The sequence below is a fragment of the Gordionus sp. m RMFG-2023 genome, chromosome 5 (assembly GCF_954871325.1).
Source record: "Gordionus sp. m RMFG-2023 chromosome 5, tfGorSpeb1-WG-v2, whole genome shotgun sequence".
In the NCBI taxonomy this organism is placed as follows: domain Eukaryota; kingdom Metazoa; phylum Nematomorpha; class Gordioida; order Chordodea; family Parachordodidae; genus Gordionus; species Gordionus sp. m RMFG-2023.
This window is the reverse complement of record NC_088779.1, coordinates 21,178,460-21,199,046: the sequence shown is the minus strand read 5'-3', so window position 1 is coordinate 21,199,046 and position 20,587 is coordinate 21,178,460. Positions and strand designations below refer to the sequence as shown.

The window sequence follows — 20,587 nt, the reverse complement described above, 5'->3', positions numbered from 1 at the left end:
GCCAGTAAGTCCTAAATATCAAATTTTGAATTTCATTTAAAAATCTATTCCGTTTAAATACATTAAGGTTTCTATCTTACCAATTCAAAATATTTTTGAATCTTATGATTTTACGATCTTTATCCTATTGCATTTTTATATAATTAATAGTTACAAAGTAAAATAGTTAACATTTCTTATATTTTGATGAATCGAGTTTTATTTTCAAAAGTTTATTATGATTCAGCCCTAATCATGAAGTTTTTCAAACTCTTGAAATCCCTAATTCTAAAGCTTAGAACAATATGTAAGGCTTAATAATTAGTATAATATTTTATTCTAGTGCTTCAATCCGTTAGGTCGAGAGTATAAATAAAATTATTTGCAAAATAAAAAATATTACTAAAATTGATATCAAGATTTAAGATAGAACTAAAAATATAGAAGCACAAAAGTTCGAAAAAAATAACGAAAAAAAAACAGAAATTTTAAAAATCTAAGAAAAAAAATTCAAAAATAACATCAACATCGAGGGAACAATGGATAATTTCTTAAAATCTATTTATTATTTTTATATATTTTTCAACAGTGTCTTTGCGTGACGTCCTGAACTTTTGGGAGAGCAACTTCATGTTCTACTTGCCGTCCTGCCTGAACCATTCAAAATAAATTGGGATGCTTCTTTGATTGCCCATTCCGTACTCCATTTCGAACAAAGAGGAAACCCCCAACAACATAATTCTAAATTCAAAATCCAACTATGAATGTTTAGAGAGATCATACCAGATCCAATCTTGGTCCCCGTTTTTTTTAATCCATAATTATGATTAAACAAATTTATATATTACTATTACTAAATAATCAACTTTTTATGTATCTTTTTGATACTTTTATAATTTAGAATCGTAACCTATATCTATATGAATAAATTGACATGTGGAATCTTTGGAAAATGTGATACCAAAATAAGATGGGCTGGGTTGCATAAAATTGAAAACGACTACAATAGACTATTTTTTACATTCAAGTCTTAAGATTGCATAGTAAAACGATATTAATACTAAGTACTTTGCAATTGGAAATAGAAAAAAGGAAACGTTAACCCCTAGCTTTTTTTATTCATAAAATAAACTTTTCAAATTAAAATTTTTTTGTAAAATTTTAAAAAATTTAAAGTTTCCTTTTTTTAAATTTTTCTACAATCTGGAGCGGCAAGACATAAAAATAAGGGTTTTACATAGATGATTTGATAAATTGTTGAAAGCAAAATAAAATTGCAAAATAGATAGAACTTTTTTTTGAGTGATTTTCTAAACTTATAACATATGTTGTCGCCATTGGCTAACTCTTTTTTTAAATATAGGTTCTTATATTTTGCAAATGAAGTGCGGAATATAAGAAAATTTTTAACGTAAAGTTGAAGAAAATAGAAAAAGGAGATAGACATTTTCAAATTATAAAAAATGACAAAATTATTTCTGTGAAAATTATATATACTAAATATATTCTACTAGAATATATTGCTAAAACCATATTCTTAATCACTGATATTTAACATTACTAATATCATCAATAATTAATAATTCCATTTCTAAAATCAAAGTATTCAAATTAAAAAGATAATAATTTTCGATATCGCTTTAACGATCCTTCATACCTAGTCAATGATGATTAACACTTCTCAAATATAATTTACGATAATCTTCATCAATAAACTTCTTCGTTAGTTGTGAGTTTTGTTTATGATAAACAGTAAACCGCAGTTTTAACAAATAATTTATATGTTTAAAACAAAACATATAACTGAATGATTCCTTCAGGATATATTGCAATAAGTATGTTTAAAACTTCGAATGCTGCTAATATTATTATTTTTCATTGGCCTATCCCCCTTGTCATATAAAAGGAAGAGCAACTTTAAAGATTCATCTGTCTGCCCCTTCATCTGTAAAAATATTTAAAGAATAATGTAATATATATAAGCTCTCTTAGATTGGCAGGTAGTGGAGGATACTATTTGCGCATAATTCTTTTAGCCGAATTCTATGTTGGCATATATCTTTAAATATCCGTTTCCAATTTAAAAAATTTTGCAGGATTAGAGGAATTTGATAATGTGTATCGTTAGCCTTTTTTTAATGGTTGAAACAGATTGTGTCTCCTTATAGTCATATTTCCTTTAACAAATGACTGTTTATTTTCCATTGAATAATTCTTTGAGTTAAAATATTTTATTGTACGCGATGTGTAGAAAAGATTGTACTTATTATATTCTTTAGTCTTAATATGTAGACGGTATTAATATTCAAAAAAGAGTATACTAAAATATTTTAAAGTTTATTTTCACAGGCTATTTTCCAATTACTTTCTTTAACACCTAGAACACTATTATTAGCATATAATAATAAAGTAACTGGCTGTGTAGTTCCCACGTTATCGTATCTACCATCAAATTTAAACAAGCTCAACGAACCGTGGCACATACTGACCATTATGGTACAATTATTTATGGAAGTGGGGTTGGGAGAGGTTAGAGAGAATTGAAGTATTTTTGGTAATTAATTTAAAAAAATGTAAACCTAGTAATATTCATTTTTATACCTAATTTCATTAGAAAAATTTTAAAAGACTGGAAACTTATCAAGGAAGTATCCATATTTATTTAACCTAGTATTGAAATATCTCCTTAGAGTTTTAAACCCGATTTCTATAATTTCTAGCGGAACCCCTTTTAACCTATAAGTTTTAATTCCCTCTTGATTTTTTATTTAATGGGTAGCACTTACCCCCCCCCCCCCTCTTAGTGTTTTAAACTCCATTCCTATAATTTCTAGCGGAACCCCGTTTAACCTCTAAGTTTAAATCCCTTCTTGATTTTTTGTTTAATGGGTAGAACTTACCCCCTTTCTTATGGAGAAGAAAGACTAATCACTATTCCTTAACCTCCAGGTGGAAACCACTTTTTTTCTCCTCTAGTTTAAAATTTCCACTATTTTAAACTAAATATTAAAGCCTGTTTTATAAAAGGTGTTGTAGTCCATATTTTTGTTTATTCTGAAAATCAATCTACCATTTGTGGTCTGCTTTATTTTACCCAACAGATTTAAGCCTCCACTTTTAACCCAAGGTGAAACCCCCATTTTTAAAAGTCCTCCTTTTATTTTATATTACAAGTTTGAGCCTCCATTTTTAACCTAGAGATTAAAACCCCCTTTTTACTTTTTAATCTCCAGAGGAAGCATATCTTTTTTCATCTAGATCTAATTCCCCACTATGGGTCAAAACATTCCTTACTAATTTCGAACATGTAATCCATATTTTTTTGCCTAGATTTTTAAATCACGAGTTGAAACCTGATAGGGAGTAAGGCAAGACAAGGTCGATGAGTTAAGGAGGTGCAAGGCAGGGAAATAGGAAGTAAGAGGAAAGGAGAGGTAAAGCAGTCAAGATGAAGCAAAGTAGGCGGGGGGGGCAAGGCAGGTCAAGAGGAAGTATGCAGGGAAACATGAGGCTTGGCACGAGGAAGGGGAAGCAGGACATGGGCCATAGATGGATAGAAATTATCAAAACGAGGTAGGGGGAGGTAACCTAGGCCAAGAGGAGGTAAAGCGGGTAAGGGGAGGCAAGGTGGGAAGCTAAGATTAATATTACATGATTAGTTAATTTTTTGTGATATCTAAATAAAAAATTAAGCCAAAATTACTTTAAAAAAAATATTTTAAAGTTGTGTGTGCTCTGTATCTGCACTATTTCTATTTCTATTTCTATTTCTATTTCTATTTCTATTTCAGTTTTATTGTTATTGAATAAATTTTCTTCTTTAAGATTTAACCTCACAAATCAGAAAAAAAAATACAACATAAAATTGTTTAACAAAAGTTCAATAATATATTAACTTTACTAAAATCATTTTAATCCTTATTGTTTCAGATACAATAGGTGTTTTTAAATCCTGACCCCAATAACGTCATTAGGGAAGGGGCGCAGGGGCTGGAGCTAGCTAAAAACTTGAATAACCCTCCCAAAATTTTGAATTTTTTTATATACCATTATATATTTGATAATGTTATCTAAAAAACAGAAAGCAATTTTGAAAATATTTTTGAGCCCCCTGAGATTGTAAAGTCTAGTAACACCCCTGCCAGACCCTGATGCCTATAATTTCGGATGATCCTTAGTAAGGTTTTTACCAAGGTCAACAAATTTCAATGGAAATATGTAGATCACATAATATATCAATCCACGGACCATTACCCATAAGCACCTTCTCACGTTTTCTTTAAACATATTTTTATTATATAATTATTTATTTTTTTAAATATTATTTATTTTTATGTAATTTATATGGTAACCTATATCATAACGTTTTTAAATTAAAATATAAAAGTCATAAATTAATTATACTTAATAAAATATTATGATAAAAATATTTCGATTATTTGCGTCATCTCTATCATACTAGGTCACTCAACACGCTGATATTTAAAAAAATGCCCTATTGAAAAAATTGCATTGTATTTTTATAATTATGGGTTTAAGAAAAAAAAGTAACAAAAATCCTCCGATATTGAGTCATGAATTTGTGATACAAAATCATGCTGATATATTATCTTGTATTTTGATGGTTTTTATAGTAGCATTATATTTTCAAGTAAATTATTATGCTAATAGAATATTTTATATTTGAGTAAGGTATCAGCTAGCTTTGGTTCATTATTCATTACACTAAATCACAACATTACTGTAAATAAGACAATCGGTAAATTGCTAAATATCACATGTATTTTAAATTTTTATTTATAGGGACCCATCAATATGAAGATTATAACTCACTTTTTACCAATGGACCAAAAGATCTATGCTTTATCTTTTTTTACTTTTTGACTCTTATTATTTACCATGCTGTTATTCAGGAATATGTTTTAGATGTATATTTAATTTAAAAAAATCTTAATTTTTTAATATATTTATAGAAAACTAATAGGAAATTGCATTTATCTAAAGTCAAGACTAATAAATTTAATGAATCTGGAGGTCTTTTAGCTTATTATATCCCATTCTTTATCCTGGCTTTATATATTATCTTAAATGTAAACAAATTTAAACATTAATTATATTTTTTTGTAACAGGGTTATATACCACAAATCAATAGTTTATGGATTGATTACCCTACAACAATTTTACCCTGGAATGTTAAAATATTTTTTCTGTTGCAGGTAACTATCAAAATATTAAAGATATATTTTATTTGCTTTAAGATTGCTACCTGGTTACATTTTTATCCTGAAATATATTTTCAAAAAATACCACAAGTAAATTTAAATTCAAAAAATATTAATATTTAAAATATTATTTAGGAGGATTGGTCAGAGAGATGTACTTATATATCATTATATGTGGTTTTCATAGCAGCCACTTATTTTCTAAGGTAATGAAAATTTTAATTCTATTTAATTAGGTCTAACCTCACTTGTTTAAAAAAAATTAAAAATGTACTGATACCAAGTGTTTGCTATTACTGATGATTTTTACCAAAACCAAAATTTTTGGATTTATTTTGTGTCTCCAAATTTTTTTATTGGGATTTTATATAAAAAGCTTGTACGTTTTTATAATTTTTTTTGGCAATCGGTTTCTATTCTAAATCTATATGAATCATGAACCTAATTTATAATTATTTTTAAAAAACTTAATTGAAATATATGTATTGCATTCCTAACATCTAATCCAATAACTATTGTGGTAATAGCACACTAGCAACATTAGATTTCAGACAAATTATTCAATGAAACTGGGTACATTTATAACTTACAGAAGTCTCTTTGCTAATATTGAAAAAATTTCTATACTATATGCTGAAAAAATATTCCAGTTCCATACCCTTCCTTTTCAGAATAATCTTATTACATGAAGTTTATCGATAGATGTAACACCCTTGTAATATAGATAAACAACGTAATTAATTCTTGCTTCTGAGTTGAGGGTTCGAGCATCTAAGACACCTTTGTGGTCAAATTAGGCCCACAAACTAATTTATGGGCCTTATAATATTGAAGTACACCCCTGCCCAAATTCATTGTTAGTGCTGTAAAAGGGGTATTTATTCTCTATAGATTAAAGATTAGAATTTATGGAATCCACATGGATTAACATTTAACTCACTGCTTATTGTATGAGAAATTATTATTTAATATAAAATAATTCAAGCTGGGCTAGATAATTTCAAAACTTGTGTGTCTTAAATAATTTAAGAAATTGGATATTTGTGGCTAGTAATATTGGCTTGTGGTATAGGTACACATTTTGATTTTTTCATCTAATATCATAATCTTTCTTTCCTTAATTATTTTTTAAAATATATATTTATTTATTTAGTTTTACCAAAGTGGCTTTAGTTCTTTTGACTATACAATATTTTGAACAAATAATTTTTCACCTATCACGAATCATCCATTTTTCAGGAAAAAATGAAATCTCAAAATATGGGTAAAACTTTTTTTAAAAAAATAAAAGATTAAATTATTTTAAAAAAAAATTATATAGATTTATGTCTTGGAATATTGTTTTTATTGCCTGCCGATTAATATCTTTTATAACATTGGTATTAACATTTTATTTTGGCCTCTCTAAAACCAGCATACCTCAAATTAACCTGGTTCAACAAAATTTTAATACACCTATTATCAGGTTAATTTTATTATATAGCATATGAACATTTTGTATTTTAAAATGTTTCAAAGTTCTAAAATGAATAATTTGGTATAGAAAGTTTTGACATTATTATAACATTAAACCCAGATTTCAATTTTTTTATATAAAACACAATATTTTAACAACTTCACTTGCTAATGAGATGCTTGTTTTCAGAAATATTAGTAAATCATTCATTCAGGTGACATAGAAAAAACTACTCTACATTTAAAAGTGTTCACAGAAAAGTTTATTTATGAATGAATTTTTTTAATCTCAGTACATAGTTGGGTAATTGCCCTATTTTTAACCCCTAAAACCAATAACCTCCACTTCGGGCTTTTTTTTTTGAAAATATAACTGAAGGAAGAAGAATTGAACTAACTCATGCTTCAATACTTATCGGATTTTTTTGACACCCAATCAGCTGATTTTCAGCCATTACCCATATAATCCTTAATTATACTCTGCCACAATGTTTCTTTAATATTTAAAGCTATCTGTTTAATTTAAACTTCAATTTAATTTTTATAACCATGTGAGCTTAATATTATACCAATTTAATTATTTTCTAAAAAATAAAATAATAATCCATCAGTAATTTTTAAATTTATGGCAACAATTTAAAATTAAACATCATTTCGTTTGTTAAGATACAATTGCATGGTCGCTTTTGGTTTGCTCCAAGCTTGGCTAATGTGGAACTTCGTCAATTTTCATATGAGAAAAAGGAGGGAAAAAATTGGTGGCGATAAAAAAATGTTGAACTTTTTTTCGTTCAAATCTTCATCCACAAAGAACAAAAATACCGAAGAGACGAAAAAGAAGAAGCGAGATTCTAACCGATCCAAAAGTTTTTTATTACATGAATTTGAGAATATATCTATATGCATGAAATATTGGAACTAATTTATCTTGTATTTCATTATTTTAAGTTTCCTCGAGTAATTATAAAAATTAAATAATCTCGCGAATATCTATTTTTCGATAGATTTAGTTACAAACAATTTTAAAAAATTTTCTTACCCTTTATAGAACTAGGAAGATTATCACTAGAATTTACTTAGGCTGGATAAGTGTTTCCTTGTTTTCTTCTCTTATGATTTTATAATAATGTAATGTTTTAATATGAGAACTCGAAGTTTTTAGAAATAAAATAAGATCAGTCCGATATTCATATATATTTCTTTTAAATTAAAATTAATTTTTTTTTCTTGGGCGTGCTTCCAAATGACTTGCCCATATTGTTGACATAATTAAATCAAATTAATAATTTATTATTTTAAATAATAATCAATTCTTTTTGAATTAAAAATATCTTATCAAACATTCTAATTGCTAAATTTAAAAATGATTTTATAGACTAGAAATGATTATTTTTTGATATAATAAACTCCTTTAAAAATTACTTTAATGTTTAATTAGGAGGATCTCTATAATTATTTTAATCTTGCTTTAATAAAATATTTTTATGTTAAGTTTGTTTAAAAAATATTAATTCCTTTATTATATAAAAATATTAGTTACTCATTAAAATGATCAAACATACTCATTAAAATGATCAAACATTTTTTAAAATTATATACTAAGAAATATATTTAAAATTAGCATAAATGGGCAAATAAATATGATCTTTGTCAGCCTTACGGGCCCAAGATATCAAAAGTTTACTTGTTAACCTTTACAAATAATCTATGCGCTAATTTAGATAGCTATTTTTACTATTATTTTTATTTTAATAAAAATTTCTTATAAATTATAATAATTTTTTTTTCAGATCCAGTTTCACCCATTAGCAATCATGACAATGAAAATAATCATCAGAATCATAACTCCAAAAAAAAGTTATAAAAACTAAAGAATATCACAGTATATATATATAATCCTTTTTCTTAAATTCAATTCATTATATTTTTATCTAGTTTTTTTTATATAATCTTTTTTTTGTAATTTTTATTTAGTTTTTTTATGAAATCTTTCTTGAAATTATAATTGCAATATTCTTTCTCTCTATTTAAAATTCTCCCTCCCCTTTAAAAAAATATGCAGGACCGTATTTATATATCTAAATTATATTAAAAGGGCAAAAAAAAATGAAATCGCAGTTATAATGATTTACCTTATCAAAATTTTTTATTTAACCTTGGATTTGAAATTATTACAAGAAAAGTTTCTCTAACTTATAGAATATTTTTTTTTAAGATTTCATATTGATTAATATTATTACATGAATTTCAAGATTGGTTTAATTAGGAGCTATCAAACTTTAAATATCTTGTTTTTTTATAATTTTTTAATGCTTTAAATTGATTATCATTTTTTAAAATTCCAAGAAACAATCATACATTTATATTTTTAGGGATACATTATTGTATTATTTTTATTTTGTAATATGGGTATTACCTATGTTTTATATCCTTATAAAATAATAATAAAATTGGTCATCTAAGTAGGCTTGAAATTTTATAAACAAAACCTTTAAAACGAATAAATATGATTTTATTATTCCAAAATATAAGAAAATATATAAAAAAAACATTAATTTTTTCATTATAAAAGCTTTAAAATTATCTAATCATTTTATTTAAAAAAAATTACATGGAATTTAAATATAATAATTATAATAAGAAAATATATATTAATTATAAATTTAATTTTACATTATAAATTTTTATATTATCAAACAAATCCAAAAGTTTTTGTCTTAATGGCCAAAAGTAGTTTGTTCCGAAATATAGTTTTGCTAGAATAGAGTGGTATGTAAAGACGAGAAATACAAGTGTTAGCGGTGGGTAAATGGGTATCGTCAGGAGGTCGTATAGTTACCGACGGGGTAGGTTGAAAACCGTCTTTACTCGAAGGTAGACAAGAGGTTGACATCCAGAAATATAAGAGGTCCTGCTTTTCTGCACTAGTCATTTTATCGAGTATTGACCAAAACCATTTTCTGAAATATATTATTTTGTCTTGGCTAGCCCCTATATAATAAAATTTTGTTATAGTAAATTTTTTAATACACAAATTAATTTGTTACTGAGAAGGGGTTTATTTTATTTTTTTAATATATCCAAAATGGTCGCTTTGGATATTTTGGGATTCTAAAACTTAAGCTTGATCAATTTTAATTAAAATGCAATATTTTTTTATATAAAAATAAATAATGATTAATTTTATAAAGATATATTACCACATTCGTCATTGAAGGTAGTGTAACTCATCAATGTTTCAATTTTGAATTCACCAATGCCATTAAGTAGAAGTCTCAAATCTTCTGGAGTAAGTCCATCGAACGCGTTTTTCGGCAAAACGTCAAAGACACCCAATTTAATGTTCTAAGAACAAATAGTCGGCAATTAAAATGATATTTAACAAACTTTCTAAGCTCTGCCGAATAACCCCTAAGCTGTATTCATAGTAGGATTCGATCCGGCATGATTTAACCGTGGATCGAATTTAAAAATCTGTTTATGAGATCAATTTTTCTTTATTATAATCAATAATTCTTAGATTATTATCATAGATGGAATTTAAATAAAATTAATATTAATAAAGAAAAATTAATCTTATGAACAGATTTTAAAAATCGATCAGCTGTTAATCGTTACGGATCAGATTCCACTATAAAATGTTATTATCCAAGGAAAAACAAACCTTTTAAAAAGCGAAAGTCTTACCTATTTTCATTAATGCCTGGTATTTGGAGCTAGAATTAACCTTTTCGGCACTATAATATAAATTAGAAAAAAACCACCAAAATATTATAATCAAATATTTTAATTATTCCAATTTACTAGACTATATTTTATAGGAATTTTTTATTTTATATTTACTAAGAGGATGCAAACAATGCATTGTTCCTTTTATTTATTTTAAATTGCTATGCATCGTTAAAGGGTGGGAAGGTTTGTGGTATTTATATACCACTTAGTTTTAATATATTTTTAAAAAAATATTAATTATGGAAGGTTTGTGGTATTTATATACCACTTAGTTTTAATATATTTTTAAAAAAATATTAATTATTATATAAATAAATTTTGTTGCTATAACAAAAAATCATCAACATTTTTTTCGTGCTTGAAAAGGTTAAAAAAATATGCTTCTGGTAGCATTTAGATTTTAAAAAATGGCGTTTTAAATAAAGAATTTAGCTTCATCTAGACTGTCGGTATAGACCCTATTATAAAATGTGTAACCTCCAAGGCTTTATCGATAGCTCCTTCCATCTTATATCTCACGTAAGCTTCGACATATTCCTGCACATTGTAAGGAGTAACAGGTAAATTTGAACCTCCGGGAATCAAATCGACGGTAATTGTCGCATGATTTTGGTTATCCGCCAATGTTTCTTCCAAAGAGAAAGTCAAATCCAAATGCTTAAAAAATTGTTCGGATTCTTGGATATCTGGGATGGTAGTATATCTATTATTTGGTTGATAAGTCTCTTTGTTATCAACAGCCGATGTGGACTGAAGTGGAGTTTTATCGTGAGCTTTTAATTTTGTATAAAATAATGTTATTTTAGTAGAAAGTGATAGATAGGGGTTTGATTTTTTTATAATTAAAATTTCATAATTGGGTTTTAATGCGATGTCTACCCATGGAAACGAATTATAAAATACAAATGTAATATCATTTTATTTAACAAAATGACTGTGTATTAAGGAAAGGGTCAAAATATGAAGAGATTACAATTCTAAATAAAAACTGATTCAGATTGTAGAATTTTATTGCTGCTTATCAGAATATTACTAATCGCCAGTGTTTATCGATTTAATATGTAGGTTTGTTATAATATTTATTTTTGATATTAGGAAATAAAAAAATCACTTGATTTGGTTTATAGGGAAAGTATTAAATTATTTATATAAGAAATTAATATATTTGAATTTAAGAGAAAATAAACCATTGTTCCAATTTATAATAAACATTGATAACCACAGTTTATTCTTTAAATAAAAATCTTGAACAATTTTATATTCAATCAAATAGTCTCCCTTATACTCGATAAAATTTGGCATTGGAAAACCATCTATTACTAGTGTTTTCGATTTTTAAATTAGAATTGAATAATTCCTTTTTTAAATTTAAATTCGTTAATATTTGCGTTCAAATAATTTAATTTAAGAGCAATAAGAAAATATTCGAATAAAATTTTATAGTTTATATAGGTATATTATTTATAATCATCTAAATTTTTACTTCATGGCTGGAAAGGTATATATAAAGTGAGTGAATAGTTTATTTATAGAAATTACAAACTTATGCAAGTATAATAATTACAATATTTTGTACTAATATATGTTAGTTTCAAGATAAATTACTAATATTAAATGATAATTCCTAGCGCTAAATCAATAGAAATAAATTTTTTTTAAATAATTGGTATTCGTTTAAATTAATATTGGTATATGCATCGAATAAATGATTTGATTGCAGTACTACCTTATCGATAACTATTTAGGCTCATAATTTATAAAAAATCAAAATTTGTTATTGTAAGTAAGTAGTGATGCAAAAATACTCCATTTGAGCCGATTTTTAAAAACGACTAATTCAGTAATCCAGAAAAATAATAAGCAAGCCATATTTTTCTCATAGATGGTACAAAGGTTTGGACATCAATTGGCGAAATCTCTAGATTTAGGCAATATTTTTCAGGCTAAAATATTGAATATGCCGTTTTTAAATGGAGCGATTTTGTATCACTAATTGTAAGTTCCAGTTATTTGAATCATTTCCAGTAAAGCTTTAAAAAAGAGGTGAATATTGATAAAGATTTTTTATTACTCGACGTAGTGAAGGGTATAGCCATTTTCAATAGACATCTCAAGCTCTCGTACATAACGGGGTCATAAAATGCGAAATCATGCCAGGAGAGGGGCTTACCCATTATAGATTTCAGCACATGACGATTGAATTGAAGGGAAAATACTTCGTTTTGCAACAGACATAATCCTATTATTCTGTGAAGCGTTAATGTTATATAAATTGAAGGACTAGAAAAAATTAATAAATAAACATCTATATGTTTGTAATTTAAATTCGATCATTCTAAACTAATTAAAAGGAGTTATCTGAATGGGGGGGGGGGGGTCGGGGGAATGTATGAGCTTAAAACCTGCCAACGTTCCTAAAAGCGGATGCTCTTTCAGAATTATTTTTGACAGGCATAGGTGAATAAAAGCCGATCTTGCCAGGTTGATGGAAAAGTTGAGCCAAAGATGAGGCATCAACTGTTGAAGGTGGCGCATCGTTAGTAGTTCCCCTCGCAGATTCTTGAGATTTAGAAGTACCTTCATCTCTTGATAAATAAAATTAGCATAGTTTCTTTGGTAACAGATAAAACAAATTTTCTCAAAACTTAAATAATAAATTTTTTTTTTCTACACGAAGAGATGGTTAGTCATCTTTGGATATTTCATTCTAATACTCTGTCATAGTTCAATCAAATAGCTAAAAAAATTCTAACCTAATTTGAGAATAAATGTTATTCAGCGCAAATTAATTCCTAAAGTGGAAAATTCAGTGAATTTCACTATATAAAATTGGTCAAAAGTATAGCAAAAAAAAATTGTAGATTTAAATATTACCCAATAATTGTTTTGCCTTTATCGCCAGTGATTAGCAAAGAATAGGCTTCGTTAACTCGTACCCTAAGATTTTCTTCCGAGGCCAAGAGAAACAATATGACAGCAGGAGCTAACTCTAAAATCATACCAGTTATTTGATTGGCAAATTCCTTTGGTTTAGATGAAAATATTTTTTAAAAAAATTATAAAATGCGATTATTATTTTAACACTTATAATACTCCTTAAATTAGTGAATGAGATCTTAAAATTAATAAAATAAGTGAAGATACTCTTATTAAAGTCTCAAATATATTTTTCTTATTTTGAAGATCACGCTAAAATCAATGGATTAAATTTTTATTTTTTTTAAATTATTAATTTACGGAATTGATGTCTCTTATCTTTAGATATAACCTTTCCCCCAAAAGAGCTTGGTTGGATGTTAGCCCAGTCGATGATTCTTCGTTATTAGAGAGGTTAGCATTGTTAACACCAGCAGCTCTCTGAGCTTTAGGATAAAACGGTTGAGCGGAAGCAGAAAGGGTTACCTTGAAACAGGAAAGAGGGGAAGTGGTAGTGGTTGTCACTTGAGAGGTTGGGGTTAAGAGAGATCTTTGCTTTTGATCTTTAGATTTTATTCGGTTCCAAATATCTTTAAATTTAAAATATAAAATAATAAAAGGTCAAACAAATTAAAGTGATAAAGTTTTCCCGGTTCATTACAATCTAGCCGCTATCGGTATTTTATTGTATTGCTTCACACTACAGAAATATTTTTTCACCAAAAAAATTAGACAATTGCATTACTATTCGAAAAAGGTGACATTATATTTTAATCAATTTTGTATTATTATTGTATAGGTCTAATATTTAATTTTAAAAAAAACAAAATATAAGAACGAGTTTTTAGAACAAATTTTATGGATATTTCGTTTTATTCTTCTTTCGGCTATTATTTTTATTGATCAACAGTCAAACCTGTCTAATTGGGGTACCGTTGGGATGAAGATTTTTGCCCAACTTAAACAATTGCCCAATTGACCAAGACTTTTTACATTATTTTAACAAAAGCATTAAACTATCTATTATATTCTTGCAAAAAGTGAGATAATGTTCAACCATTTTCAAATAATTTTCACATTTTTAATGATTCATCATCATGAGTAAAATTATGTATGTATCATGTGGGTTCTGATTTTCTCAATTTTAAATCAATTACTTGAAGGAGATTTTTAAATTTGAAAAATCTGATTTGACCGGAAATGTATAGTATGTATATAGAACCAACACTGTGAACTTCAGAACATTTTACAGTGAATTTTTGAACTTCACTTAATTACGTTGACATACGCCGAAATGAGTTATTATTTATATATATTTTTTTGATATAAGTAGAAAATTACACAAAATTTAATTGGAAAAATTCATAGGGTAGTTACTCTAAATATCGTCACCTGAGAATTAGGTTTTTCCATATCCATTTTTTGTCAAACTTATTCATGAAAATTAATTTTTATAATTTCATCAATCCATTTACGTAAAAAAAATTCCAAATATATATGAAATAAGTAAAATTTTAGCCAATAGGTTATGCCATCCAAATGTAAACTTAATTTTTAAATTGTTCTGTAAAATTACAAAAAGTGGAGATGGAATAATGTAATTCTCAGGCGACAATATGCTGGAATATATTTCCTGTCAGAGACTTAATTTAAAAATCGCTCAAATGATACAATATTAAAAGTTTTGGAATTCCCATGGATTCCTCTTCCCAATACGACATGTTCATAAGCTTAGACAAAATAAGTAGGAATGTATAAAATTATTCCAACATGATTACATACAAAATAATAGTATAAAAATTAATTTTGAAATAAAATAAGATGTTATCTTTGTATTTATTTGACACAATATGCTTTATTTGATGGCGCTTGATAAAGTCTTCCTTGGATTTATAAATCAAATCTTTTATCAAATACTTTTTGAGTATGATGATTTTGAAATTTGTAACCTAATTAACGATAACGCGTATATTTATTTCTTTATAAATTTTATATTATTTCACATGAATAGTTATAAATAGATAATAAAATTTTATAATATAAATGAATGAATGCAAAAAATAATAAATGCCTACTTTATAAAGGTCTTAAGTAAATTGCATAAGAATTAAAATCTGCCCACTTTTTAAAGGTAGATGTCCAATTTATCAAGGAATTTTCTCATAATAGTTAATAAAAATTTTGGTCAAATTAAAGAATTGACAAAATTAGACAGGTTTGATTGTATATGTTTTCAATTATATTAGAGTAGTGCAACTGAGGATAATATTGGGAATTATCTTCATTCTTACCTTAAAGGTCAAATTTAAAGAAATAGTATATTGATAAAAATAAAATATCTGTGGAGGAAATTTCCAAGAAGAATCATTTTTTTGTGATGAAGATATGTCTAATGACTCAGATGAAGAGCTATTAAAATTCTTATAGAAAAAAGTTGTATCATTCCTAAAAAACCTTAAGGCCGTGTCCTCAATTTTTGATTATTTCTGATTTAAATTAGTTTACTCAGATTTTAAACTAAGATACCATATTCTGTTTTGTATTAATCTGTATACTATATCTAAATAGCCGATCTTTATCCTGTTTAGAGGAATAGACGGCTAAACAGATTTCTGTTTAGAAATAAAACCGTGGACATGGCCTAACAATTTATAAACGTTAAATCCCTATTTATAAAATATAATACACCCTTTCCATCCTCAGTGCCTAGAACGGGTTCTCAGCATAGCAAAAGCCGAGCTGAGTGAAGTGATCATTAATAACTATCACCATTAATAAAAAAGATTTTATAAAAAAATCAAAATCTTATAAGAAAAAATTATTGTCCATATATTTAATTTTGTGTATAGATTGATGAAATAAAAGTAAAAGAATTTATTCAATCTTTTTTCATGGTTTTGGTTTAAATTTTTTTAATCTATGTTAAAACGGGGATAACGTAATCATAAATTTTTGTAACGTCAACAGCTCTAATATATATTATTTATTGCGTTAAAAAAAGCTTTCATATAATTTTTTTTTTCTGCGTAAGTAAAAAAAAAGCTAAATATTTTTAAAAATAAAATACTGAATTGAAGACTTTTCAGCGTACCAGGTAAGCAGCCATCCAAATTCGGTAAAATATCGGAAGAAGCAAAAGCCTTTTTTCATAATAAATTTTTTTTAAGTTAAAAATATAAGACTGATAATTGTTTTTTTTTGTAAATTATTTGTATATTAATATAAGTTCCCTTTTCCCAATAAACCATTTTGACAAGCCATCATCAAATATGTTCTTTATTATACCGTAATTCTCAATGCAAAACCTCGTAAGTGGAATTTTTAGAAATGTTCAAGAGACAAAAAAATCATTCAATAAATTTTATTGTCTCTAAAAAATTAAATTCACAAACTTTTAAAACTATAAATGAAAATAAATAAATAAGGTATTTTAAAAATGAAAACATGCCCCAAACATAGTTCTAGAAAATTGTATAAATTTAAAATATATTTTCATTAAAATCTTATAATTTGAAGTTTTATAAAGCTTTTAGAATTTTTTTAAAAAAGATTTTGGACATTGCCTTAATAAAAAAAATTGATAATAATGTGATAAAAAACCGTTTCTAATAATCATAATGTATGTGCCTCATAAAATTTGCTTTACAGTTAAAATGGGGATTTTAGGAGATGGTTCTCTATGTACCCCAATGTGAAAAATAATGTTTCTATAATTAAAAAGATTCGAGCTTTTAAATAAACATTTTTAAAAAATTTTACTTAAAAGGTCTTGCCTTGAGGATGACTACATCTTATAATCTAATGCACATTTATAAAAAATATGAAAACATATGAGATACCGAAGCAAGTGCAGAGTAGAAGCTCCGAGCCACCCCACTGCCTTCGCCGGGTTCGTCTTTAAATGTGACCTTGACTTTATGGACGGCCAAGGGTGGGCCGGAACAATTGTTACTGCGACGCGAGTAGAAATGATTGAGTTGCTTGATGGTTTGTTTGAGCAACGTTTCCCGTTCTCGTTCAACCTTTTTTTAATTCCACAAGAAAAATAAGATAATGAAAGTTATATCAACAAAAAAAAATTGAAAAAATGATATCCCTTAGCAATTCTTTATTAATTTAGATTTTAAAATAAATTTAAATCACATGTCGGAATTAATTTACATTCTCTTTTTTCAAAATTTTGCAGAATATATTGTTTGACAAAACTTCTATAAAAATTAATCAAAATAAAAGTTTTTTTAAGGTATCATAAAAATTAAAAAGAAACGCAAAAAACTTCTAAAGTAAGATCCTTGGCTTGGGAGTTCCTGAGTTTCTCCATATCTGCCCTAAACTTGGTCTCTTTAATTGGGAATCCGCCCATCTCAACGAAAACCGATCCAGGCTCCAGGCCCACGTCTTCAACAAACATCCGGCCGAACATGTCTAGGCAAGTGTTCCAGCGTCTTAAAATACAATCCGGTTTTATTTGAGAAATTGTCGATTTATGACTCTGGCTTTGATTAGCTTGGTGTTTCTTCATTTTTCGTATAAGAATTTAAAGGTAAAGTTAGCCTTAGCATATATAGTATATAACATATAGCAAGTTTCGATTCTATAATAATAGGATAACAAAATTTTCGTCAGTCCCAAAATTATGACTTAACGAAAAAATATATATATATAATCGTTATATTAATTAAAAAATGGTAGTTTTTTACCCATATACTTTCTTTATGAGCAGACGAAGACATGCTAATAGAAAACCTCGAATTTCTGGTATACTTGATGCCACTTTTCGCGTAATTTCTCTTGACTTTCAAACAAAGACCGTCAGACCTGCAAATCCGAAACATATCCTCTTTCCTAGCTTCCGGTTTAAGCAAATGTGGCTCTTGGGCTAAAGGGAGGCTCTCTAGGATCGGGGTAGTGAAGGGGTGAGGGGCCGGATACCCTAGATGTAAGGTAGATTCAGTTCTGCGAAAAAAGGGCTTTATGCCTCGGCGGTTATTCCATGCGTGAGAATGGTTATGTCTTTTATTCTTGTTTTTCTGAAAAGGTTAAAGAGACCGAGGTATCGATCAAATCGTGCATATAAACATTTAATTTAAATTGAGAAATTTTTCAAATAATAAGGAAAAACTAATTTATTTGAGTGTATGCAATTGAATTTGTAATGCTGAAGTGAGGTTACAATTTATAGTTATAAGAGAAAAGATAAGATTAAAAGATTACCAATCGTTTCAAAATGTTAGAATTAGGCAAAATTTAATAAGTAAATTATAAGGTAGAGTAAACCATAGACTTATTATTATAGACTGCTTAATAAGCCAATAAAAAACGTTACCGAAAAATGGGAGGTTAATTTATCTATTTAAAATTTTATTTAAAATGGGGAAAAATATATAAAAACGCAATATTATCTTCTCCATGACTTATAAATATTTTATAAAAAGTGTAACTGACCTTATTTTCATTGTTAGCGGAACTTTTTTTCCATCTATCGTCGTTCAAAGGTTCAAATTTTTTGTTTTTCCTATCGCCTTTGTCTTCTTTTCCTTTCAAAATATTACTGGATTCGAATAAATCTATATCTATTTCATTTGAATCTTTTTTAAATTCCATATAACTACTGCACGCCGTTTCACCAGCCTTAGTGATTTTATTTTTATTAGTTTCTTCTTGTTCTTCGTTCTTGCCGGTATCAAACTTAGCTTTTTTGGTGTTGGGTTTGTATTTACTCCCAGTTTTAACGATTTTAGAAATTTTAACTTTTTTCTTTCGCTTAGTCGCTCGAGGTAGAGCGGAAGCTGAAGAGGAGGAATCTGAAGTATTTTCGTTAAGCGAACGAGAGGACGTGGAGAATGAGTAGGAACGGGCAGAAGTGCTGGGACTTGGAGAGGACGAGTAGTCGAAAAAATTATCTATAAAATTAAAAATGAATTGATAATATTAATTTAACCTAGTGTCATTATAACAAATTTTAGAGTTGATAAGAAATATAAAATATAAACAAAACTTAATTGTCTAGTTTGTTTATATTTAATCTAGGTGTCTAATGTTTTTTTAAAAAATATGTTTTTAAATACATTTAATATATAACATTATAAAAAAATGTAATAAAACAGTATAGATGTTGGATTTAATATTTTTATTTTGTAATAAATCAATAAAATAAGATTTAAAATATATGTTAATTTTTTTTTCTATTTACATTTTTTTAATAAAAATCGTTTTTCAAAATTTTCATTTTATAAACAAGAAGTTTTAGTTAACTCTAAATTTACTACGATAAAAATGCATTCAAGTACTGACGTTGCAATGTTATATTTGCTGAATAAATATCTAATTTCTGGAAATTTATTCGTATTGATGTTTTATTTTGATTTCAAAAATTTTTGATAGACAATCATCGTCCGTCCGAATTTTTCACTAATGCTTCGTCAAAAAATGAAGTGATTTCAGAATAGACTTCCTTCTGAAACTTCTAGATGATTTCAGTTTTATACGAAAATATGATACTAGTTTATTTTTAATAATTTCATTCCGTGAAAGCCTTAACAAAGGCCATTTAACTACCAAATACAGTTGGAGGAAATACTAGACTGTTCTTCAGTATATATATATATAAGCAAAAAACTAAAAAGATTAAAATTTAAAAATGGATCTGATAACGATAAGTTAACTTTTATCAATCCCATCGCATCTATTAACGTATTTTTCATTTCATTTTATTTTAATAATTGATTTTAAAGAATCAAGTGTGAAATGCATAATTAGGCCAAGATAAAGATATCCTGAGTTCAATCATTAGATTTATCTATCTATTAGAATAATTTATAAACTTAAACTAATAAGCTATAAACCATAAAAGAGAATAAATACTAGTCAGAAAGTAAAGTGCGGTAAAAAAATGTTTGAATGAAAATAGTTATAAAATGAGGTCTTTTATTTAAAATTTGTTTTTAATTATAAACGCAAAAAAAACTAAAGCGTGGGTCAAAAAAAAGGAATGCGTTCACGTTTAAAATTCGTCTAAACTAAAAGAAACGCCATTAGCCATGTTTTTTTTAAACGAATTTATTCATGGATCCGTCCAGTTAATTATATATCTAGTATTTATCTAATTGAAATGTAAACAAAATAAAAATTTATTTAATTGTATTCAGTTTTATTCAAAAATAGATATCTATTAACATTAATTAAGTGAATATGAATTTATTGATAAGGATACTGCGAATAATAAAAAGTATATTGCGTATAAAAAATCGAAAATTCAAAGATAAATAAGAATAGGTAAAAA

The 20,587-nt window shown here is 26.7% G+C and overlaps 2 protein-coding genes across 6 annotated transcripts in view; one reads left to right on the top strand and one right to left on the bottom strand.

Annotated features, from left to right (window-relative positions):
* The first annotated feature begins 4,413 nt into the window (after positions 1-4,413).
* On the top strand, positions 4,414-9,061 carry LOC135929751 (translocating chain-associated membrane protein 1-like 1). Its single transcript, XM_065466456.1, has 11 exons — positions 4,414-4,630; positions 4,672-4,738; positions 4,783-4,907; positions 4,953-5,069; positions 5,110-5,196; positions 5,239-5,292; positions 5,338-5,408; positions 6,356-6,466; positions 6,524-6,667; positions 7,324-7,523; positions 8,448-9,061. The coding sequence occupies exons 1-11, from the start codon at positions 4,508-4,510 to the stop codon at positions 8,519-8,521; spliced, it is 1,173 nt and encodes a 390-aa protein (XP_065322528.1). The 5' UTR covers positions 4,414-4,507; the 3' UTR covers positions 8,522-9,061.
* A 211-nt stretch (positions 9,062-9,272) lies between these two features.
* LOC135929446 (E3 ubiquitin-protein ligase UBR5-like) overlaps positions 9,273-20,587 on the bottom strand; it is a 46,427-nt gene continuing 35,112 nt past the window's right edge. For 4 of the 5 annotated variants that reach the window (XM_065466033.1, XM_065466037.1, XM_065466035.1 and 1 more), the window contains exons 44-55: positions 18,751-19,208; positions 18,006-18,335; positions 17,582-17,821; positions 17,145-17,327; positions 16,373-16,445; positions 13,627-13,895; positions 13,264-13,412; positions 12,792-12,974; positions 12,461-12,636; positions 10,867-11,162; positions 9,858-10,002; positions 9,273-9,648 (exon numbers count right to left, since the gene is read on the bottom strand). In XM_065466033.1, the coding sequence (XP_065322105.1) occupies positions 9,350-9,648; positions 9,858-10,002; positions 10,867-11,162; positions 12,461-12,636; positions 12,792-12,974; positions 13,264-13,412; positions 13,627-13,895; positions 16,373-16,445; positions 17,145-17,327; positions 17,582-17,821; positions 18,006-18,335; positions 18,751-19,208 (2,801 nt within the window). In that variant the 3' untranslated portion in view covers positions 9,273-9,349. The remainder of the gene's footprint in view (positions 9,649-9,857; positions 10,003-10,866; positions 11,163-12,460; positions 12,637-12,791; positions 12,975-13,263; positions 13,413-13,626; positions 13,896-16,372; positions 16,446-17,144; positions 17,328-17,581; positions 17,822-18,005; positions 18,336-18,750; positions 19,209-20,587) is intronic. The other variant, XM_065466036.1, reaches the window with a different exon arrangement.

Coding starts and splice junctions, on each gene's coding strand:
- LOC135929751 (XM_065466456.1), top strand. CDS start 4,508: ATGGGTTTAAGAAAAAAAAGTAACAAAAATCCTCCGATATTGAGTCAT. Junction 4,739..4,782: donor TACTGTAAATAAGACAATCG/GTAAATTGCTAA, acceptor TTTTATTTATAG/GGACCCATCAATATGAAGAT. Junction 5,293..5,337: donor ATTTTCAAAAAATACCACAA/GTAAATTTAAAT, acceptor AATATTATTTAG/GAGGATTGGTCAGAGAGATG.